The following is a 23,690-nucleotide window of genomic DNA, read 5'->3' on the forward strand; positions in this document are numbered from 1 at the left end:
AGCACACACCACTAGTGTCCCCGCCAGCGGCGACACTCACCTTTCCTCCTCCAGGTCCTGCTCGTGCTTCCTCAGCAGCTCTTGGTGGAGCTCTTCCTTCTCCAGGGCATGCACCTCTGCCATCCTTTTTAGCTGCTCATGAAAGCCACGTTCCAGCTCTCCCTTCTCTTCCTGCAGTGTCTGCACTAAAACTCTCATCTTTTCTTCCACCCAGACACCGTTTTGAATCAGTTCTTCCCGTTCTTGACTAAACTTCTCGTTTACCTGCTCCAGCCTGGCTCTAACATCTTCTTCGTGCTCCTGCCTCAATAGTTCTTGCAAATTGGCTTTTTCCTCATCGAAACTCATTTTTAGTTTGTTTTTCTCATCGTTATGTTTACAGTCAAGCTGTTCTTGCTGTTCTCTGAGCAGTGCTGCCTCTCCTTGCAGCTCTGCAATTTGCTTTTTAAGGCCAGTTATTTGCTTTTCCATGACTTGCATCTCTTCAGTGTACTTCTTCCTCATATCCTCTTGCTCCTTTTCACAGTGGATTTTTGTCTCATCTAGCTGCTTTTCGTAATGGCTCACCTACGAAAAGGAAAACAGATTGGATTGGTTCACTTTCTACAGAGTGTTCTATGGAGATGTTTTCTTAACATTTCTGTATTATAGATTTCCACATATTCTACAGAATGTTTTGATTTACACATTCGCGTCCTATATTGATTTCCCCTGCAAAGAATGCTAAAGTGCTCAGCTTAATTTCTTACTGGGATAAAGATGATTATTATGTAGAAGCTGGTGAAATTCATGCTTTTCCATTAAGCAAATTTGTGAAAAAAGAGAAGCCACTAACAGCTTTTAAGTCCTTCGCCAGTTTTGCAAATTGCAAGTGGACTCTTTTTTTTATTTCACTGATTATTTTTTCAAAACCTTCCCCAAATTACGAGGCAGATGAGGCCTGCCTTTTTTTTTTTTTTTTTTTTTAAACACACAAGCGACATGAGACAAACCCTTAAGAAAAAGGAATGATTTTGGGGTAATATTTTATCAGTCCCCTTTTCCCACTCCCATCCCAGCTTTGAACAAACACAGTTTCAGTCCCCTCAGCCTCCTCTTCTCCAGGCTGAACACCCCCAGTTCCCTCAGCCGCTCCCCATCAGAGTTGTGCTCCAGGCCCTTCACCAGCTTCGTTGCCCTCCTCTGGACACGCTCCAGCACCTCCATGTCCTTCTTGGAGTGAGGGGCCCAGAACTGAACACAGGATTCGAGGTGCGGCCTCACCAGTGCCCAGTACAGGGGCACGATCACCTCCCTGCTCCTGCTGGCCACACTAGTTCTGATACAGGCCAGGATGCCATTGGCCTTCTTGGCCACCTGGGCACACTGCCAGCTCATGTTCAGCCGCTGTCGACCAGCACCCCCAGGTCCTTTTCCTCCAGGCACTTTCCAGCCACTCTTCCCCAAGCCTGTAGCGTTGCCTGGGGTTGTTGTGGCCCAAGTGCAGGACCCTGCACTTGGCCTTGTTGAACCTCATACATTGGCCTCGGCCCATCGATCCAGCCTGTCCAGGTCCCTCTGCAGAGCCTTCCCACCCTCCAGCAGATCAACACTCCCGCCCAACTTGGTGTCATCTGCAAACTGACTGAGGGAGCACTCGATCCCCTCGTCCAGATCGTTGATAAAGAGATTGAACAGAACTGGCCCCAGTACTGAGCCCTGGGGAACACCGCTCGTGACCGGCCGCCAACTGGATTTAACTCCATTGACCACAACTCTCTGGGCTCAGCCGTCCAGCCGGTTTTTCCCCAGCGAAGATGCCAGCGTAGGCTGGAGGTAGGTCTTGTGCTGCGCCCAAAGCTGCGCCAGCTCGCCCTGCCACTGTAGATAGGCTCTGGAGTGGAGCTGCCCCAGGCTCACAAGCCCATCTCGACCCAAGCTTTCTCCACATAGAGCCAATGGAAGTATTTCTGCACGTCTGGCAAGATTAATCTGCAGGTGGACACCCAGAAAATGGGGAGCTGACTGCCCATTTTCAGTAGCAGAGGTATAACAGCAGGGTTTCCATACTTCCACAGCACAGATCGCGTTTTGACGCCACCAGACCGCCCAAGCGTAGCATTTAGCAATGCAGGCTCCTGCCAGCAGCCTTTCTAACCCGCAATTATCCCATGCCAGTGGGAATGAAGTGGCTAATTCAGGAAATGCAATTCTGCCTCGGAAGGGCTCACTGCTCTCTCGTTAGCTGGTGGGCGGCGGGAGGCTCTACTGCAGCATTCATTCAGCCCTCTCCAGCACCTCTCCAGCACGCAGCAACATGCAGAAGGAGCAGGGAAGGTAGAGGCTTAGATTCACAGAAAGGTTGCGATTTGATCAGGAATAAAAAGTCCTTCTTCAAGACCATCCCACTTGTGTAAAGAGGCTGGAAAAGTTGTGAAGGTTTGTTTTAAGTTAAAATAGCTTACTGTGTCTTCAAGCTCCTGTTTGAGGTGATGTAGGTCCCTGTGATGTTGCTCCTTCATTTGTTCAATAGCCATTTCTGCCTCTATGCTCATATTTAATGGGTTGCAGTCTTCTGAACCAAGTCCTTTAAAAATAATTATACACATATTCTTGAAGCCCAAAGAGATACATTCTCAACAGAATTATTTCATCAATTTAAATTTGTTTAGGCAGCTACTTGCAGCTCTCAAGTTCCCATCACACACACAGACAGACAAGAAACTGCAAACATTAATTTCAGCTTTGAACATAGTACAGCAGCCGTATTCCACTTAATGTTAAGTAGCAAAACGGAGGTGGTATTTCAGTCTCACTGTGAAGGTTTGGGAAAGCTTTTATGTAATTGCCTCTAAGATGTGACTATAAATACCTATAGCACAGGTATTATAGGAGATGTGCTTTACCTTGGTCAGGCTCAACACCGCTATTGCCATGACTGTTCATATCAATGTCGAACTCTTCCGACAGTGAATTCTTCAGCGAAGGCCTGAGCACTTTGCCCTGGGCACGGTACTCCTCCAGCTCCGAGTGCAGCTCATCTATCTGGTCTTGCAGCTCCTGAGAGGGGGGGGAAAGAAGCCTGAGTGAAAGCAACCGAGGCAGCTGAGCATCTGTACATCAACACGCTCCCATGATGAGACATTTAGGAGGGAATTACAGTAGGTAAAGACTTGTCAGTAATCCTGCTATCGTGCCACGGTTAGTCATCCTCCTATCAGCAAAACATCGCCCTTCTCCAGGTTCCAACCTGTGCAAGTAACAGATGTGTTTCTTACTAAGAGAGCAGAAGCTTCTTCAGACTGACAGCCTGTATCTGTTCTGCCTCTAAAGTATATCGTGCTCCAGGACCTTCCATTTTATTCCTTCTTCCTACGACCTGTTTTAAACAGCAGCTTAGGAACATTTTCAAACAGTCGAGAAATACCTCCTCAAACACCATCTACTTGAAAAATCAAATCAGAAGCAAAAGATCAAATTAGGAAAGAGATATCCTCATTACTGCATTTACCATCTGGTGCTTCTGCCCACTTGCCAGCGGAATATCCCGAGTGTTTGTGCCAAATGCCATGTGCTCAGCTCAACGAACAGCGTTTATTGAGGAAAATGAATCCCTGAATGCGTAAACACACAATTCTGCAGATTTCAATGGTTCAGAAAGTGAACCTTGAATACTGATTCATATCTCAAAAAAAAAAAAATCAATTGCCTATTCAAGCAACTTATTATCAAGAAGTATCAATTCAGCAAATATTTCTAGAAAATCTTTGCTTTTACACTGCAGCTTCCTAAGAGAGCTACCGTGCTGTTTCAGATTAGACAGCCTCTGGCCAAGGTAGTCCTTTATTGAACGAAAAGAATCATGCAGAACAGATGAGCTGGATGCTCTTAACCGTAGTAGTCATCAGAAGGTAGATATGGGAATAGATACTTGCAGGCCCATCTTAAAGAAGTATTTCAGCCATACAAGATTTGGGGAGAAGAGAAGCTTTACATTTTCAGTTTTATTTTAAGAACATACTATTGTTTTGGAAACCACCAAAACTGGGATATATCTTATTTCTGCTGTTAGTTCCTGCAACTCTGAATTCAAATTAGGGCAAAATTTATTTCATAAATCAAAAAACAGCTAGCGCATAGTTTGCAGGAAGGGCATTCTCGGTGAACACGGGCAGGCGGGTGCCGCGTCTCCAGCCCTGGGCTCCACTTACTCGGCACTGCCGCTCGTACTCGCTTCTCATCTGCGCCAGTCTCTCCTCCTGCAGGAAAAACTCCGCGCTGCTGGGATCCAGGTCACCAAACTGAAACGGCATGAATGGGATCCAGTTACTCGTCCAGCAAACAGTCCTGCTCATCATCACAGCCCGGATGCCATTCGCAAGCAGTCCTGCAGCCTGCGCCCTCTCCCCTCTGTTTTTTTTTTTATTTTAAATACAGAAACTCTGCTTCCCTGCTGGTTGGGGACAACGAGCAACCTCCCTAACAAATACTAGCTGCTATCTCACCATAGCTCTCATGCTAACTTTGATTTCAGACCACAGCTTTCTAGCTTAGCACATCTCAGTTGAATAACTAATCCCAGCTTTAAAGAAGACTGGAAAACAGATGCTGGGTGAAAATCCCAGTATATGAGCCTTTATCTATAGATGCACACGCACAGAAGTGCCTTTGGAGAAGCTGATATTCTGATGAGTTTATTGTAAAACAACCACGATCAGCTCTTCACCTCGATTTTCACCTAAGTTTAGCAGAGATGCCACGTAACACCTCCTGTATCACCTCCCCTAGACAGGGAAGCTGCACGTTGGGTCCACCCAAAACTACGTGCTGGGGAAAAAAAAAAAAAATTCCTGCAGATCTGCTGGATGATTGCTTCACTGTAAGGCTCCCTACTGTTAATTCATATAAAGCTCCAGCTAAGGTGGAGTATCTTTAATTTCCTTAACTGGAAGTCAGTCAGGGGGTCCATGTCACCAAGGCTGCGCCGTGGTCACGTCTGCATAGGGACCCCAAGAGCCTCCGGCTATTCGTTAAATTGGCAGCTTGAGTGTAGTAACTGAAAAGCGATTTAATTCTGGACACATATTGGGAACAGGAGGATTTACCTTCTCAGCCAGGACGTTTTCCAAGTTCCTCTGCAGTTTGCTTGCCAAACTTTCATACTCGGCCAGTTTTTCTCCCGTTTCCAATAGCTCGCTTTCCAGGCGGCTGTTTTCCTGGACCAAACAAAACCCCCCAGCAGCCTCAGCATTTGGAGAAGGAAAACATTAGCACATGGTAACTCATTAGAAAAGAGTAATCTCCCAGTCAAGTCAGAGCACGACACTGTTACAAGCTTCAGCCAAAGATTGGAATTGTGAATCCGCGCACACACAACCCCTCTTGCCGCAGCAGAACGGCAAGTGTGAACACCGGGCCCGCAGCCGGCTCACAAACGCTCCTCCGCTCCCTCACCTTCCAGACGGCTGCTTCAGGAGGAGTATTTTACAGTTTTCCTGATGCTCACAGGTTGGCCACCCCGTTCAAAAGCTGCTTGCCTGAACGTCTGTAAGGCTGTATTAGCTCCCTCTGACTGTCAGCACTTTTGATGTTGTTTGTAAGACAACACCATTACTTTTCTTTTTTTTTTTTTTTAAACTGAGCAAAAGTTAATTATACGGTAAGGCAACGGTCAGATAAAAAGAGTTGTGACTTAAGTGTTTTCTAAAATAGAATCTAGGAAAAGCACGTGAATCTGTGGGGTCACTGAGTGATACCATTGCATTAGGCAGTAGATAAATTATCAAAAGGCAAAACAGCAAGCTTGCTTTAGTGGTTTGGGTTTTTTTGTTTTGTTTTGTTTTTAAAGCAATATTTTAAACTTTGTGAAAACGTATTATCTCCTGGCTAGACAGCCAAACAGCCAGCAAGGCAGACAGCCCATCTGGTAGCCGTACCCACGCACGCTCTGCACTTGATGGCAGCAGAGATTTGAACTGGAGCCTTATGAATCCAAGGAGTAACCTATCGAGGTGACCCAAAAAAACAATTTTCATGGATACGCCACTATCTCGCTGCTGAAATTACTTTCAGCTAGCTCAACACGCGCTGTAACACATCCTTTCAACACGGACTACGTTGCAAGCGTCGCCTCCCACTTCTAGGCATCCCTGCCTTTTGGAGGAAAACGCCGGCTGCATTTAGTCCCCGTTACCTTCAGGGAAAGGGCCAGGCGGTCCCGGATGTAGTTCTCATCGGTTTTCAGCTTTTCTATCTCCTGCTCCAGCTCCAGCCGCTGTTTATTAGCCTGCTGCAGGATTTGCTCCCGCTCTCTCCGGAGCTCATTCTTTAGAGCTGCAATTCGTTCCTTGTACTCCTCGTCCAGCTTCCTATGAAGGCATCGGAGGTAAGAAGAGCTCGTAAAAAGAAGCAAATACCGCTGCGAGTGAAGCTTGGTGGCAATCAGCCGGCACAACGCCACCACCTGCGTCACCGAGTCCCTGCAATGCCACGGCAGCGATCCCAAAGAGGAGGGGAAGGGCGAACCAGGACACCATACCTGAGGTTGTACTCGTTCCGGCGCTCAATCGCGGCGTGGTGGTCGTCCACTTCGGAGGCCATCAGGGATTTCAGCTTTTCGGCTTTTTCCAAGTCCGACCGCAGCTTCTCTTTCTCTCTGGCCACTTGGTCAACCCTCTCCCTAAGGTAAGCACAGCCGGCCTGGATTAGGTCACCCCTCCCGGCTCCCCCAAAGAAGGTACTTGCAAGAGGCTTGTCAGAGGAGAACAGCTCGGAAAGCTCTCCAAGGGTCTTTTATCATCAACTGCATTTAGTCACTAGATACGAACTTGCACGCATCGCTCTGGACCTGCCTTGGTATCCCCATAGTCCCTCAACACGTGAGCTCCTCAGCTGTGGTCTAGCTCCCCGAACCGCAGCGCTATGCCATTTTGCCAGGCCACTTTCTGCCCCATTTACTTGTTCTCACCATTTTATTACCTTTACCACTTCATCCTTACACTACATCCCATCTGGTTTTGATCACAAGTTTGTAAGATCTGCTACACTGAGCAGCTTTCTTGATGGGAACTCGATAACAAATCTCTCCACTGAGTGAACGTAAAAAGGTATTCAGACACGTAGATGCAAACAAACAGCGGGAAGCCTCATCCTGTGAGGTTTCATACGAGCGAAGCAGCTTGCAAGCCCAAGTGGTAAGCCAAGAAATAACAGGACAGGCGCAGTCTTAATGACCAGCAAAAGTCATCTATCGTATTGCATGGAGGTGGATGCGTCAGCTGATAAATATCTAAACTGTTCAAAGATATACAGCACAAACAAACCACCACTAACAACTGGAGCTTGTGCACGTGGCAGATGGATGCAACGGTTACACAACAGGAATGAACCAACGCAAAACCGAAGGTGCGATGCTTAGAGCAGGGGTCTCCAAAGTGGGGTGGACGAGATGATCCATTGGTGTGTGGGAAGAAATATTTGAGCTTCAGAAGTACGTGTATATAATTTATAAATTAATAATTATACATACAGGGAAATATATACAGGGAAACGTTTCCCATCTCCTACACTCTCTCACTGGAGAAGCCTGCACGGCAAATCCAGCACAAAGTCAAGCTGTGTTGACTTTCAAATGAAAAATGTGGGAGTGCGTGGTGTTTTTGTACCTCACCCACACCTCTATCACATGGCAAAACCTACGTAACACTACTGCAAGAAATCAGTTAGGATTAAAGGTACTGCTTATCAAATTGCACCAGCCTCTGTCCTAAGTTTTGCATTCCTTGGCCATCAATGACCGCTGCAGATTGCAATGACCATTTCCAGACCACAGAGCGGGGCTGGAAACAGCCTCTACTTTGATTTTGTGGTGGTTTTTTTTAAAGTATATTTCTCTGCGATATTTGGGTTTGAGTGCTTTAACCATACAAAATGAGAGTTGAAAGTTTTGGACCAAGCTGACACAGAACCTAGCCTTCCAGCGAAAGCTGATGCCCCTTGGAGAGATGCTGTGAACCACCGCTACTCAGCTGCTACTTAAGGTCCTGCTTGGCCAAGCGGAGAGGACAATGAGGAAGCTGGTGACTTACAGCAAGTGTCTGATCTCCGTTTTGAAGCTCGCCAAGGCTGCCTGGTGGACTCCGTTCTTGGTTATTAAAAGCTCGTTTTCTAGCGCCAGCGTCAGCTCTGTCAAGTTCACCTTCTCATCCAAGCTGAAATCCAAAGCCTGCAAAACACCACAACGTTAGAGCAGAACGAGCTTTCTCCTGCCCTGCAGGAGCCTGGAGACATTTGTACATGAAGCGACAGAATAAAATGAGGAAGCTCAGAAAAGATCTTTGCTTGCCGATTAATCTGTCACGAATGCCTGTGGGGCAATAAACCAGACATCTCTGCCACCTTCCTACGCTAAAGAGCTGCTGCCAGCTGTGGAGATGGAAAGTGTCCTGCTTGTGCTGCAAGACCAACAGGAAATTAAGCCCACGCCTGATTAAAAGTATTAATTCTCTAGGAGACCTAACTACACTGGCCTTTTTACATATTCAAATGCTGCAAGAAAGTGGTTGAAGATGTTCATGTTAAACAAAACCAGCTCTTGCAATAGAGACAACACAGAAGCAGCCTTGTAGGAGGTATTTGATAGCAAGGATGCCACCTCTTCGAAAACAAATTATCAGCAACTGCTTGTAATTTCCTTCAACCTAGCTCTGCACGAGCACAAAGCGGAGCGCAGAAGGGCTAGTGGTGGGGCTGAAACACTGCAAACACTGGAGAAACCACCCCGGTAACAAAGCAAGTTACCAGTGGAAAACAACAAGAGAAGGTAAGGGTGTACCACCCGAGTCTGGTGAAAGCAGCACCAGGTTATCAAGCTGGCCTGCACGAGAGCCCAGGCTACAAGCGAGTTTTAAAGCCCGAGCAATGGCAGAGTTTATTATAACCTGGATGTTCGATATCCACGTGGACATTAAATGCCAAGAGAAATCTGCCGTCATCGCTGCCGCGAACCCAGCGACGGTCTCAGAATAGACACGTGAAATTATCTTCTCCCACCCACAGCTTCTAGCGAGACGGACAGGGATGGGGTTTACTTCAGGTATCTGATTTGCAACCCCCATTACCCTTTTACTCTGTATAATAAAACACTAATTACTGGACAGGGTTTCAAGTGCTGTCCTCCACCTCAGCACAAGCAATAATTCAGGTCATCCCCGTGCTAAAAGGTTCGCAGGTGCAGCTATTCAGTGAGGTAAAGGAATTAAATTGCTTTCTACAAATATAGGCGACCTCTTCGAGCTAAGCTGGAAGTCACATTATATTTTTATTATTAACTTCTAGCTTTCTGGGATGCACCATCATTTCAAAAAAGGAAATTATTGGAAATTTCCCAGAACAGTTAGAGTCTTGTTGCTAGCACTGGGAATTTTAAAGGGGGGGCAAAAAAAACCCCAGCTACAGTCCAGCATCCCACACTGGGGGGGAAAGAAAAAAAAAAAGCAAAAGGAGTGAGCTGGAGCCGCTGGTTACCTTCAGGATCTCCTGGCTGTTCTCTATGCCCTCCTGGTGCCAGCAGTCGAGGACGCCCTCCACGCAGCCGTAGCCCATCCCGTCGTCCAGGCTGGAGAAGAGGCAGAAGCCGACGGTGCTGGGCATGGCTGAGGGGGTGGTCGTGCGCCTCCCACTTTCATCAAAGGACTGCGGGGAGAGGGGAGAGGGTGCGATGGGGGACGGGCAGAGCCAGGCATCTGGCCACCCCGCGACGAGAAAGGCTTATAAATGTAATTTTGCTAACAGTACTCTGGAGATTAAGGATTAAGGTCTGCTTTTCCTCACTGCCAAACAAATACCCGGCAGGAGTGCCGCTGCTGACCTCACGGCACCGCAGCGCAACCAGGCGCTGCGGATTTAAAATAAATCCGAGGAGGAACAGTTTCAAAGCAGCCCTCAATGCTCCAAAAGTGTTTTCCATTATCCATTTTTGGTTTCAAGTGTCACCTCCCCTAAAAAGGCTGCAGGGAGCATACGCACAGGTGCTTTTGCTATAGCCCTCAGCTTCCAGGCAAAGATAGGTGGTAGAATCATAGAATCATTAAGGTTGGAAAAGACCTCTGAGATCATCGAGTCCAACCGTCAACCCAACACCACCATGCCCACTAAACCATGTCCCTAAGCGCCTCATCTACACGTCTTTTAAATACTTCCAGGGATGGTGACCCAACCACTTCCCTGGGCAGCCTGTTCCAAGGCCTGACCACTCTTTCAGTAAAGAAATTTCTCCTAATGTCCAATCTAAACCTCCCTTGGCGCAACTTGAGGCCATTTCCTCTCGTCCTATCGCTTGTTACTTGGGAGAAGAGACCAAAAGATTTCAAACCCTCTCTCTTAAAAAAAAAAAAAAAATTAGAGATGTGGGACCTGCATGCCCATGGTCTCCAGCCTACCCCCACCACCGCTTCCCCTGCATCCAGTTTATACCATTTACTTACCGCACTTCACAGCTTGCAAGAGCCATCTCCAAGCCACCCCACTTTAAAGGGGAGCCATCTCCTCTTTATCGTGAGGGTGTTTCCTGCGTTATTCCCCATACACCCCAACACATCCCGAGGAAAACCTGCAGCAGCTTCACCCCATCGCTCTCGCTCGGGGCGGAGGCAGTCGTGCCCACGGTGCTGCTGGGCTCACCGGGGCATCCCTGGCTCTGCTCCGCTCCCCAGCAGGGCAGAGCAGCGGCTCGCTGCCACCTCCTCCGAGGCTGCCCCACCACAGGGACAAATGCAGAGGAAGAGGAGGAGACAGATGAGGTGGAATTTGCCTAGAACTTCTTTCTCTCCTCCTGTTTTTACCCCGGGATCCACCTCAGTTTCTCACCTGCATGGAGAGGTGCCGTTTCAGCTGTCTGTATGGAGTAGACGCTGAGGGTGTCAGCGACTTTCCGTTTCTAAACAAGCCGTAGAAGAAGTCCTCTACGCTCATGGTGCCATCTTGCTCCAGGTTACGGAGCACCTCTTCAAGCACCTGCAAGCGGCAGGGGATAGAAATCACATCTGCTATTGCCAAAACCACCGCGGAAACAATTTGGCACAGCAGAAAACGTCCCATTCCCTAAGGCTCTACAAAAAAAGGGAGCAAAGCAAAAGAGTGACCTGGTACACCGCGCCAGCCTAGCACTGGGACGGCAACCTTCAGACAGAAAATTGCAGAGCCACACACGCTACCAAAATCCTGCCTGTAAAAGCGTGTAAGCTCCTGGTCATTTTAGAGCCTCCGTCCTGCGAGGCGGCATGGAAAACCCCGGTTTCATTCTGCTCTCGGGACAGGGTGACCTCAGGAATTCAGGGCGAGGTAGTGAGACAGATGCCAAAACCCCAGCAGCTTGACGTGACCAGGCAAAAAAAACCATAGTAAGACACTGCAAGGTTTAATAAACCTGTTTTATGCTTCAGGGCAGTCTGCTTTCTGAAAAGCAAGACCAACCTTATTAGGACCAGAGATGTTAAGATTAGTCCCTCACTATTTCTTTGTCTACAGTTTATTTTTTCCCTTTTCTGCCTTAATATCCTGAAAATATTTTGTTGCAAGTGCTGCAAAGGAACACCTGCTCAGAAACACATTTTATGAAGGAAATGACTACAAGCCATGTTATTTTAAGATGCAAAACAGTCTGATTTTTTTATAAAACCAAATCCTAAATTGACAAGAGACTTTTTCGCTAAAGAAATAATTTTCTTGTGGACTCTTCCTGATGGACAGAAACTGCCCGCAGGCCTTCTCAAAGTCAAAAGCAACCATCTATGAATATTTTAACCCATATTTACTGTCTAGCTAGAAGATTTCTGGGATTAAGGAAACATGCCTGGAATCTAGGATATGTTTTTAAATTCCAGTTTACTCTGCGATTGCATGAGAAGACATGCACGCTACGGTGTCAGTAAGGCTGGCAGCTGCCTTCTACTAGAGCAGCCTCCCACGTCTGATGGTTCGACACCAACAAACTCGCTGGAAAGCCGCGAGCTGGAGCTGAAAACCGCTTTCCAAGCAGCGACCTGTTAACCAGCACTTGTGCTTTAGGCGTGCGGTCAACCACAGGACAGACTTTGTGGGGGCCACGCTGAAACCCAGGCGCAAGTGCTGGTTCGAGGGAGTCCGTACGTGGCCACTCACCTCCCCGGCCACCGTTCGGAGCCCATACTGCTCACAAATGGAGATGAGCTTTTTCCGGTTCAGGTGGCCATCCCTGGTGATGCCGAGGTGCTCGCAGACCTCCTGCAGTTTCTCCTCTATCCAGTCTGGGGTGGGCAGCGATGCTCCGGGGGAGGCATTCAGGTCATCCGGGTTCCAGAAGCGCAGCTGCCCTGGAAACGGAGGAAACTGCTCTGGTTTCTGCCCAACCACTGCACATGAGGGACCACCAGAAGACCTGGGGGTTTTGCATGTCACAGGGGACTCGCTGCCGCAGCTGACCCTCCCTCCTTGCTCATCAGACCCCACAGGACCATTTGCCTTACCCCATCCCGCACAGAGCACACTTGTAATTTTGGGGTATGGCTACTGGCACCAGCATGGCTATCGGACTCTACCAGAAGAAGCAGATCCCGCTCAGCACTCAATTCGTATCCCACCACAGGCGAGGGAACCCCGCAAACAGGCGCAGGCTGAGCTGCGGCCAGGACCACGGCCAGGAGGATCTGCAGGGACGTGGATGAGTCCAACAGCCACATGGGCTGGTGGCCAGGGGAAGCACAGCCCTGCCGTCTTGGACACTGGCATGGATGGAGAAGGGACCCCTCCTCTTCGGGGCAGTTATGGCATCAAGGGAGAGGACTGAGCAAGTTGTATATCCGTATATACCTTGACAAGGTCGAGAACCTGACTGGTTGCCTGTCTCCATAGATGGCACCCCCCAGTTGGAACTGCCTAAACTCCCATTCCCTTGGAATGGAAACTGTAGTGTATGTTATGATCCAAGTACTTCCAAACACCCCTTCAGGGGAAGAAAAAAACCCAATAGCTTTCGGCTGAACACATTTTTGCTACCTCCAGCAAACGCCCGGAGCGCAGCCTCACCCAGCTGGAAACGCTCACAGAGCTGTTAGACACAAAACAGTCAGAGCTTGCTCAGCAAGGCCACCTCGCGCACCCGCTACCTCATCCTGGGGCTGGAAAGGCGGCTTTTGGAGCAAAAATTTGGTCTCGTTGGACAGGGTAGGGGATAGAGAGCAGCTGAAATACAGAAGAGGTGTCGAAGGAATGAAAAGCTGCATGGCTTAGTTATAAACACATCTTTGCGTGCTGCGGGTTGTGCTGAGGGTTAGTGCCAAAGCCTGCCAGGCCGGTGGCAGGAGAAGCACTCGGAGGAGCTCGCTGTGACACTGTGAGCTAACGTTGCGGGGTCCCCCTCGAGCATCCCTGCCTGAACCAGCTGTAGAAAAACCTTTGGCCACATCCCAGGACGTGTCCCGCTGCCATCCCGACTCAGTCCCGCAAGCTGTGTCCATGCGGGACAAGGAGCAGGGCGGGATGGGGAGCCTCTCCGCAGCCCGGGGGTCACCCCACTCTGCCTTACGGGACAATTAGGAAACATTTAATGACTGGTCCGTGCTGACATCTAGTGCCTACCGTGTTCCACTACAGCCAGCAGCCCCACAGCCCCCAGGGCAGGAGTGGGGACCAGGACCAGCCCCAGCTGCTCTGGGGGTGCTGGGGCCAGGGAGACCGGGAGCACCTGCAGCAGCGCAGCTTCTGCACAGGATAGAAGGAAGAAAAGAGGGCAGAGAGGGTAAAGCACAAGACTGTGCCCTCCAAGGAGCCCCGTTTTAGCTTTCATTCCCAGTTCAGGGCTTGCTCGCCCATTGCACACCTTCCCGAGCTCTGCACTGCGCCAGGCTGGGACTGCCCAGCACACCCAGCTGGCCTGAGACCGTCTTAAAGTGCTCCTCTGATTCATCTTCAAAGCTGAAAAGAGAATAAGCCCATACAAGTGCTGCTGTTTGCTCTTACCCTCGGCCTCGTACTCCTCGCTGTCTCGTGTCTTCCAGTGCTGGGGAGAAAACAAAAGGTTCCTGAGTTATTACTATTGCAAGACATCACCCGTATGAAAGAGACTCTGCGATCAGCATCAAACGAGCTACAGGGCTGCAGCAACGCTGCCAGGCTTTCATCTCCCCGCTCCCCACGGGCTGGGCTGGCAACCCACGGCTCTTTGATGCTGCCTGTTTCTGGCACGCAATGCTTTGGTGGGGATAAACCACAGCTGCAGCAAAAGACGCCTAAAGCCCCGCAAATGACCCATGAGAGGTGACAGATCAGAGTCTGGCAGGTTGATGGGGAGGGAGGGAGAGATTTGCCCTCCAAGCAAACCATGCTGCTTGTCTTAGAGGTATCGATGGTCAAGATAATGAGGACGCAGGGAAGATCAGGAGCTGCAAATAGGCACTGAGTTTGGGTTATCCTTTCCTTCCAGCACCCCGTTTTCCCATTGCAGAATGGCTACCTGCAGCACACAGGCCCGTAGCAGCTAGCCTGCAAGCCGGGACGCGAGCCCAGCACACTTCGAGTCTCGAGCATCCCCATCACGGGTAGCCCTTGACAGAAACCTGCGTGGCACAACACCGTCCCACGGCCCCGCTCCCCTCTGCGGGCCATCGCATGTCACCCACGCCAGCCGCAGAGCCTGGGGAGCCCCGGGCAGCGGGGAACGTGCATCTATGACAGGTAATTAAGCTGCAATAAACCCACGAGTGCGATCGGGACATCTGCTTCCAGAGCACGTGCGATTTGGGAAATGAAGCTTTTGCTGCTTTATGCTTTCCCTTTTGACAAGGGGCACCCATCTGCCTGCAGAGCTCGAGGACCAGCACCGCGCTCAGCCAAGCCCATTCCAAAACACCTCCACTAACTGTAGCTCTACGTCAGGAGACAGAGCCGTGCTGCCAACAAGCTCTCCGCTGAACTAGCTAGAGGAAAAAAAAAAGAAAACAAACCATACTCTTTGCTGGTCTTAAGCCATCCCGCTTCCTCTGTGGCAATACCACGTCAGGCGGCACCGGGAGCAAGGCAGAAGTACGTTGTTTAAAATGATTTCCCCATGTACTACACGTTGTCTTGTCTCTACCACCCTTGTACCAGCCGAGGGTATTTACTCACACACGATGCTCAGCGATATTAACTTCTGGTTTAGCAACAGCGTCGGCAGATGTTACTTCTCCACCGTTACAAGTGGGTACTTCTGCACGCACGTGACTGATGGATTTAAAGTCAAAGTCACCCAGGACATAAAGAGGCTCTAAATCATCATGTAAAAGTTCAATACGTCTCATTCAGATTACAGCTAAAAGCCATTAATCTACAACGTTACCATGGAAACTGGATTAGGTCACTGGACTTTTTTTAGCTCCGCTGCTTGCTCCCGTTTCATCTGCTGGACCATAGAAGGGCCGTTCGCTGCTGCCGCAGCATCTCGAGGTACCCCTCCGCTTTTGGGGCCAGTCACAGGGCAGGAATCGGGGAGAGCCTCGGATGGAAGGGGGGGGCTTAACCTTTGCTTTCCCAGGCAAGGCTTCGGGCAGAAATCAGCCTGGCAGAGGCAGGTCACAGGCAGGGCTGGAACCTGCAGCTCTGCTGGGTGTTCTGGACAAAGCCGAGAATATAGATAATACTGCACTAGAAAACTGCAGATTTTGGCCCAAACAAGTGCAGCCCGGCTAGCACTGCCATCGAGGCATTAGGGTGGCAGATTCCTGGTTTGTCTGATAAACCATCAGGACAAGCACACAAAAAGCAGGAGCTGAGGCAACAGGTACCGTCAAATTACCCTCTGCAAAGGCAGAAAACAGCCCGCGTTCCCAAAAATGCATGAGTTGACACCAGCCCAGACCATAAGTACCCGTACATATGCAACAGCCAACTTGGTGCTGGGAGAAGGTATCTTTGGGTGCCAGACAGGGCCACCACCCTGCAGCCACTCATCCTTGTCCTTGCGGGAGAGCACCAAGGGGAATCTGGGCAGTGATGCTCGCTGCTGTGTCCAAGTCTTTTTGCATAAGCAACATATATAGATATATATATAGAGATATATATATATCTTTATATAGAATCGGATCTAAACCATTTAGCACCAGAACCTCTCCCTTCAAGGACTTGCCTCAAAACCAAGAGCCCCAAACCACAGCAGACGGTAACTCCATAAATGCCAACAACCTGAAGAGGCTGAATATAGCGGGGGGGCTGCGGGCTGGTAACCTACTGCCCCCGACCCCGGGGAGCTCGTGTGACCTCCCTCCCCGTGCCAGGGCCCCGCTGTGGAGGACGAGGGGGTCCCTTTGTGTGGCGGGGGCTCGGGGTCGGCCACCGCCAGTGGGAGGACAAAGGGGGGCCGGGGCGGGTGCGGGGGGCCGGCGCATCCCCATGTCAGGCACGGCATTGTTTCCCCGGCCCCGGTGGTGCTACAGCTGGATGCGGGTCACACGCCTCGGCGGGCCGCGCGCGGGAGCGGCGATCCCAGGAATGCGTTATTATTTGGGCAGGCGCGTGCTTGGCCGGGCCGAGGAGCAGATGGCCGCGACTTTCAATGCTCGCCGCCCTCCAGCCCGGGCGAGCATCTGCAGCCTGTGCCGTTTGCTCGCGGTGGCCTCTCCCCCATAATAAGGCAGCAACCTCTCCCCCCCCCTGCCATCTGCTTCAGCGAGACAGACCTTTGTTCTCCGCCAGAATATATTGCTAATTAAAATGACGATCAGGAGCGCACGCTGAGCCTGTTCGGCTTTGCACGAGGCAAGGTAAGCCTTCGCACCAACGCTGACGGACCCCATTTTTCCCTCCCTGCGTACTTGCCCAAAGATAAGCTCGCTGGTCTGAGCAGCCGGTGCAGAGACGCCTTGAAAGACAGCAAATCTCCACAACCCGCTTTGCCAACTGCCTTCAGCTGCAAAGCACCAGAGTCACATCATAAATGCACTTTTGGGGGGAGCAAGCACTATCCTGAGCTGTTTTTTGCAGATCCTGGCTTTACAGGACGGTCGCGCTTCAGGAGCCTCACATTTGTGCATCGAGGACCTGAAGACAAAGAGTTTCAGCCCGACCCTCCCAGAAGGTTTTGCTCTGAGAGGCCATGCCGTGCTGGAAACCACTCTATGCAGAAGCAAACACGTGGATGTCTGGGAAGCGAGTGGCTTCGGCGGGCACTGAAGGGACAGAGCTGGGACATGACAGCGGTTTCCACAACCCGCAAGCAGGAGGGACCTTTCCCGGAGCAAAGCCAGCAGGGGAGATGACAGATGCCCAACGCTGAGGTTTGAAAGTCAGCATGGCCTTAAGACTGGCCACGTCTGGCTGTGTACCCAGGGGTGCGCTGCTGGGGACCCATGAGCCAAAGGGTGCTGCTGCCTTACCACCAGCTTGGGGTTGGTACCCCATGGCCACCAAACCTGCTCCCCATCCCAACCCTGCACCACCATCATTGCACAGATCATCACCAGGTGAAATGCAAGGCGAAAGGGAAACAAAAGCAAGGTCACGGCAGTTTCCAAGCACACTGGGCCAGCTCTCAGCTGCCATAGGCTTGAAAGCCCACCAAGACCCATCACCTGTATCAAGAGTTTAGGACAAACAAGCTCAAGTGACAGCTAGAGATGCACAACTTGGACCACCACAAGCTTTCACATTGCGTTTCTAGGTGCTTTCATGGCTGCAGCTCCATTAGCTCCACATCCATAAAGCTGCCAGAGTCATTCGTATCTCATCACCCATTAGCCTAGTAGCATCCGTGGGGACAAACTCATGGGGGTCGGAGGGAACCTCGGGATCCCTGCACCACCCTCTGCTCACGGCAGGGTCAACGCTGCATTCAGACCCAGCTGCTCATGACATTGTCCAGCGGCACCTGGAAAGCCACCAGGGATGGAGGTGGCAGAACCTCTCTGGGCAGCCGATCCCACGCACAGACCAGCCCTCCAGCCTCTCCTCTCCTGTTTACAGAGACAAGAAGGGGAAGGAAGCCTCTCAGACAGAGCCTGAGCCCTTTTAATTGGCACCAGTTGAAAGAAAGCACCAATTAAGCCACACTGCCCCAGTTCTCAGGCCGGCAAAACACCCTGGGCTGGAGGCAGGCTTGTGGTGTGTTTATATGCGCAGCAGGGGAAACCTGGGCAGAGGCTGCTAGTTGTGCCGAGCCCCAAGAAATCAATGCTTCAGGAGTCTCCAACGTCGCCCGGCGTTTCATCGGGACACCCGATGCCTTCAAGCAACTGATTTCTATACATACCAAGAGGATCTTCTTTTAGAGACAAGATTGTAATGCTGATAAAGATGAAAAATGAGGATTTTACAAATTTAGCCTGATTTTTGCTCAAGTTGCAAGAGAATTAACGATCCCACCCACCCCAAAAGGTGCAACAAGAGGTCCCACCAGGAGACTGATGCAGCCAACGGGGAGCACAGCGCGGTTACGTACCAGTTGAGTTAATTGACTGACCTTGTTAATAAACTAACCTTTTACACCTCCTTGACAGCTAAAACAGAGGAGTAAGATTAGAGTGGCCTTTTCTATCGAGGGCATCGCTTCCCTGGGGGTCGTGGGCAGATTAACATTGATTTCAAGGACAGGGCAGCCCATGTGGCCGGCACCAGGAGATAGACGAGCATCCCCATGGCGGTTAGCAGAGGTTACCGAGAACAGGGTAAAGAAGCTGGCTCTGGTGGAAAGCCAGGAGAGAGCGGAGGGGAGAAAGCCGCAGCATTTCTCCTTCCCACTGGAAAACTCCCACCGTGCGCTCCTGAACACACAAGGCTGAATCGACAATACTTGGCAAACCAGGGCGGGCTGGAACGAGCCCTGCACCAGGGAAATGCTGCTGTGGCCGTACGCTAATGCACGCCAAACCCAACCGCTCGTCACCTTTTGCTTTTCTGTTCTGGAAAAGCAAGAGGAGATTCTGGGGTTGAAAGCACTAGCACAAAGAGAGCCACTAATTTTGATCATAAAAAAAAAAATCTGGATTTTTGAGCAAGCATATGTGCAGGTACATGTGGGGCACGGGGGCTGCTCCCGGGCCGGCCAGCCTTTTCCTTTCGTGCAGGAGCACGCAAGCAGTTTGCTGGGAAAATAAAATGCAGAGGACTGACCAGAGAAGCTGGTGGCTCTGGATTTAGGGCACCGTCCCAAGGCAGCTCTGCCGCTCACCCCCCTTCTTCCCCCTCCCCTCTACCAGAGGGTGCTGGAGCCACGGCCGGGTTTTTTGCGGATGAGCTAATGGATGAGGACATTTTCCTTCTGCTCGCCTAGCTCCCAGCCTAGCTTCGTTAGCCACGGAGGTAGCGTTACAGCCCTCGCTTAATTGCTGGCCCGCGTCACAGCCAGGGGTGCGGGGAGGCCAGCGGCGCCGGCAGCCGGTGCACGTCACCGCGACGCCGCGCGAGCCCGGCTCCTCCCCGGCTTCCCACGGCCAGCCTGCCTGCGGACGGGAATTCGGGGCTGGAGCAAGGGAGGTGCTGCCTGACACGGCCGATCCCTGGGGACAGGCGAGGAGGGCGATCATCGCCTTCGCTGGAACAACCCCAAGGACATCCAAACCACCTTAGGAGGGTGTGAGTGACATTTGGGGGGTACAGCCCACCCCAGCGCCCGGCCCCCTTCCCGCTCACCTCCTCGCTGGAGGCGATGCGCGGGGGATGCGCTTCCTCGCTCAGCGGCTCGATGACGGTCACCTCGGCAAAGTCCTCCACCGACTCCTGGAACTCCGGCAGGGACCGCCGGCCGTAGCGTTTGCCGCCTTTGATGTATTTGGGCTGGGCTTCTGGGGAAGAATCTGTGAAATTCAAGAAGAAAGCGCATCGGTAACATGATTTTTGCAGATCCAGCTCCCAGGTGACAGCACACAGGGCTGGTTTGGTTGCAGTGTTTCAAGCACCAAATTGCCACCACTGTTCCCCTCCTGGGCAGGCGCCAGCGGCTGCTCCTTTCCAGGACCACTACCCTCACCATGGCATCAGGCCTGATGGGTTGGAATTGGCCCTGCTCCAAAAAAAAAAAAAAAAAAAGCTGTTGCAAAGTGGGATCAGGGCTCCATCTTCCTCACCCTTCCCCAATTCCCAAATCAAGTTTGCTCAGTTAACAAGGTGGGGGAAAAAACCCCTCAAACTTGCAAATGCAGCCTCGGATGAAAAGTCAATTAGGTCTCTCCTCCTTGCGCTAATCTTCATTACCAGCCATGGGCAGGTTTAATTAGGGACAGTGTAGCACCTGAGCAGCTCAAATCTCCAGATTACACAGATACCTGGGCGACCACCGCTGCTTTCGGTGGATTTAAACCACAGCTCGATTAAAAGCGTGAAAACAACCAGGTGAGTGGGGAAAAAAAAATAGGGCAAGTTTGGAAGCGAGTGTTTCCCGCGGCCCGACACGAGCAGCTGATGCGGGCGACGGCGGGGCAGGTCCCAGCTTGCGCTGTGCGACTAACGCCAACTGCAAGATCTAAATAACCCTTTGGAGTCGTCATCTAATTACAGGGGGCTCCGCTCGCATTCCCTGGCTCCAGCTTCCCGCAGCAAGCTCCTGCCTTCAGGGACTGAATTATCTGGGAGCACTCGCAGACAGGGATCAAAACAAAAAAAAAAAAAAAGCAAGCACGTTTTGGGCTATTTTCAGTGAGAATCATCCCACGTCTGGAGCAGGGGGCAAATTAAACGGAGGACCAAATTAACCAGGGATTCAATTAGGGAAAGGCTCTCACGCCACGCTTTGTTTCAGCGTTTGCTAACCTCACCGTCGAACCCCGCGTACTGAGGCAGTGGCAAGAGCAGCAGCTTTTTAAAATTTTATTTGCAGAGCGCTCTGGTACAAAATAAATGCAAGAGTGCAATACTAATAAGGAGCAGGGAAGCTGTTCAATCATTGACAAATGGTACACAGAAAGCAGCGGGTCTCTAAACCCCCCTGCCCAAATGCCTCCTTGGATAATATTCCTTTAGATATGGAAGAAGGCTTCAAGCTTGTTAGAGGAAAAATATTCTGCAACTTAGCTATGCAATGAATTATAAAATACACAGGACTAGGAGTCCTTTGATTCCTCCAGCCTTGCACTCCATCTCTCCATATTGCAGCTCTAGGGAACAAACCCGGCGCCCGTGTTTGAACAAGGCCATTTTAACAAGATTTGCTGCAGCTGGGACTCGCACATGAAAGTTGTGTGATGAAGTGCGCCGATAGAAAAATCGCAATGAGACAGGCTGATTAAGTAAGAGCCCGAGAACAAAAGCAAACCTTATCACTCTTATTAAAGCCTGCCCGGTGGTGAACAATCTCCATCGAGCAGCTCTCTCTGAAATGCTAATATTTGTGGCTACTCATTCACCCATTTATTTTCTCCCTGTCATCTCCCCCGCCCTTGCAGAAGAGGGCTGGGGGGCTTTGTTTTGGTTCTTTTTGGGTTTGTTTTTTTTTTGAGAAATAATTTTTCCTATTCTAAGGCAGAAACGCACCTCTGTGCCCATCTGTCTTTGGAAAGATGTGGGGGAAAAGAAGCCGTAATTTAGCAATAATGAAGCTATGGCTTAATTTCCTTCTGGATTTCCCAATGCTCAGAAGAGTCCTGTTTCCACCCCCCCACCCCCACAGCGTGTTTAACCGCTGCTGCAGCTGAAAACTCCAGCTGTATTTGGAAACCCAGGTGCCCTCACGCCGTGCCACCCTGCAAGCGCTTTAACAGCAAGCAGGGAAATGGCAGCGTCTCCCCACTTTTGTGTTTTAAGCATTCGGAGGCTGGCAGCTGATTTCTTTCTCTCTCCTCTCTCTGGTCTGAGCACCTGGGTGTGCTTGTTTTTCCTTTGCAATTAAAAAAATTGTAAAGCCTGAGAACATCCCTGGGAAGGAAAGGTGACCCTTCACAGTTTGGGAAGAGCAGAAAGTTTGCTCCTGCCTTGCAAGGCTCTGACTTTGAAATAGGCTGTGCCTAAGCCCAGCTACCAAGGGGATCCCAGCTCAGGCACCCCGAAATCCCGTTTCCAGAGCCAGGGTGCGTTCGTTAACACTGGGTTACAGCTCTTCCCCTGCAAGCCCCTGGGCACCTTCGTGCCGTTGGCTGCCGGGTGCATGGTGCAGAGCAAAGCCCTCGTGTTCCGGGGCCATGGGCACCGCGCCGGCATCCTGCAGCCCCATCCCGGGGAGCACAGACCCTTCTCCTTTGAAAAAAACCCCAGGCACCACCATCTCTGGACCGGGTGTGCGTGGATACCTCCCACGCGTGCAGCATCCTCCACCCTCCTGCTTTCCCAACCCAAACTCCCAGCACAGCAGCGGGTGCCCTTGATGCTCCCACCATCCCCAGTATTTGGGGAAAGCTGAGCACACAGGCCGGCAAAAAGCAGCAACTCGTGCTCCCCGAGCGCAGAAAGTTCACTGACGACCTGAACCGAGTTTCTCATTTCCAGCCAAAACTGATCAGAAAGGATAGAAAGGGCTGCTCGATCCCCACGTGCTTTCAAAGGCACATGAGGAAACAGGAGGGAGATGTCAAAAATCAATGCTTCCCCTCAGACAGATGCACATGAGACAGCCCTGTGTGTTATTTATCCCAAACGCTGTAAAATATACCCCTGTATCGAACACCGAGGGGAGGCTGCTCTTGCTCGAGTCTGACCCCTGGTACCCCCCTTCTGCAACCAGCAGCAAGGTGAGATGCTGCTCCTCATAGAGCCTCGCTGTTGTGCGGCTGATAAGCCACCAAGAAAGGGGAAAAAAAAAAAAAAAGAGAAAAAGAAAATAGGTCGAACCCTCCCTGCTTCCTACAGCCCTCGGCAAGGCACGGGCTTAGTAAAACACACGCTCCGGAGCTGGCGCCTAATTAGACCCTGAGGTCTGATCTGCCCTCCTGAACTGCCCCTGGGCTGGGAGCAGGAGCCGTCAAGAGAGCAAGCCTCTTGCCTCCCTGCCCCGTTGCCGGGGGGGGGTTTGTAGCCCCCAAAATGCCCCCTGAAAAAAAAAAAAAATCCTTAAATCTGCATTTCACAAGAACACCCCCCCCACCCCACCCCCCCGATTTAAGGGCTGCAGGCAGAAGCCATCACTTCCCCAGCTTGCTCCCCCCCTCCGTCCATCTCAGCAGTTAAACGTCTCCATGGTTAGAGATTTACACTTGATTTTCTGCCTTTCTGCGCTAAATAAGTCATTTCAAAATCCTGCTCTGCCCTCAGACGCTGGGGAGGAGGGGGGGCTCCCCTCGATGGCGAGCAGCATTTTCCTGCGCCCAGCATCAAAGCCATCGAGCGCAGACAAAAGGGGTTTTAGAGGAGGAAGACCCTCGCCCCGCGAGCCTGTCTTTTAGAGGCGAAATTAATTTCTTTGCCGCTTAAGATTTGGAAGGGAGGGATCCTCTTTGCGGCAGCAGACAGCCTACAGCTGGGCAAAGCGCATCGCAGCTAGGATCTGCTAAATCCTAATCCCCCGAGACACCAGGTACTGTCTAAACTCCTCCTAGTCCCTATTTCACACTTCAGACTCAGCAACCGAGGCAGAGAGGAACGGCAGCAGGGTCACGGCGGCCCAAAACCAAGGCATTTTGGCCCAGAGGCATTGTCTGTGCCTAAATCATCCCCGTCCTGATGGTGGCACCGGTTTTATACCCGTCCCCAAGTCAGCTCTGCTTGCAGAGCCGGAGGCAGACCTTTACAGCCTTCCTCCCGCGGGTGGGATTTCTGCAAGGGCATCGTCCCCACCAGCTCCT

At 51.1% G+C, this 23,690-nt stretch overlaps 1 protein-coding gene across 2 annotated transcripts in view; it reads right to left on the reverse strand.

Annotated features, from left to right (window-relative positions):
* The window catches only part of NIN (ninein), a 55,863-nt gene that overhangs the window by 22,204 nt on the left and 9,969 nt on the right, over positions 1-23,690 (reverse strand). For both annotated transcript variants that reach the window (XM_075150731.1, XM_075150732.1), the window contains exons 3-15: positions 19,615-19,778; positions 13,975-14,014; positions 12,139-12,329; positions 10,846-10,992; positions 9,505-9,672; positions 8,067-8,203; positions 6,518-6,658; positions 6,173-6,347; positions 5,085-5,195; positions 4,191-4,280; positions 2,886-3,039; positions 2,445-2,566; positions 41-567 (exon numbers count right to left, since the gene is read on the reverse strand). In XM_075150731.1, coding sequence (XP_075006832.1) covers positions 41-567; positions 2,445-2,566; positions 2,886-3,039; positions 4,191-4,280; positions 5,085-5,195; positions 6,173-6,347; positions 6,518-6,658; positions 8,067-8,203; positions 9,505-9,672; positions 10,846-10,992; positions 12,139-12,329; positions 13,975-14,014; positions 19,615-19,778 — 2,167 coding nt within the window. The remainder of the gene's footprint in view (positions 1-40; positions 568-2,444; positions 2,567-2,885; positions 3,040-4,190; positions 4,281-5,084; positions 5,196-6,172; positions 6,348-6,517; positions 6,659-8,066; positions 8,204-9,504; positions 9,673-10,845; positions 10,993-12,138; positions 12,330-13,974; positions 14,015-19,614; positions 19,779-23,690) is intronic.

The sequence above is a fragment of the Calonectris borealis genome, chromosome 5 (genome assembly GCF_964195595.1).
Source record: "Calonectris borealis chromosome 5, bCalBor7.hap1.2, whole genome shotgun sequence".
Lineage (NCBI taxonomy): Eukaryota > Metazoa > Chordata > Aves > Procellariiformes > Procellariidae > Calonectris > Calonectris borealis.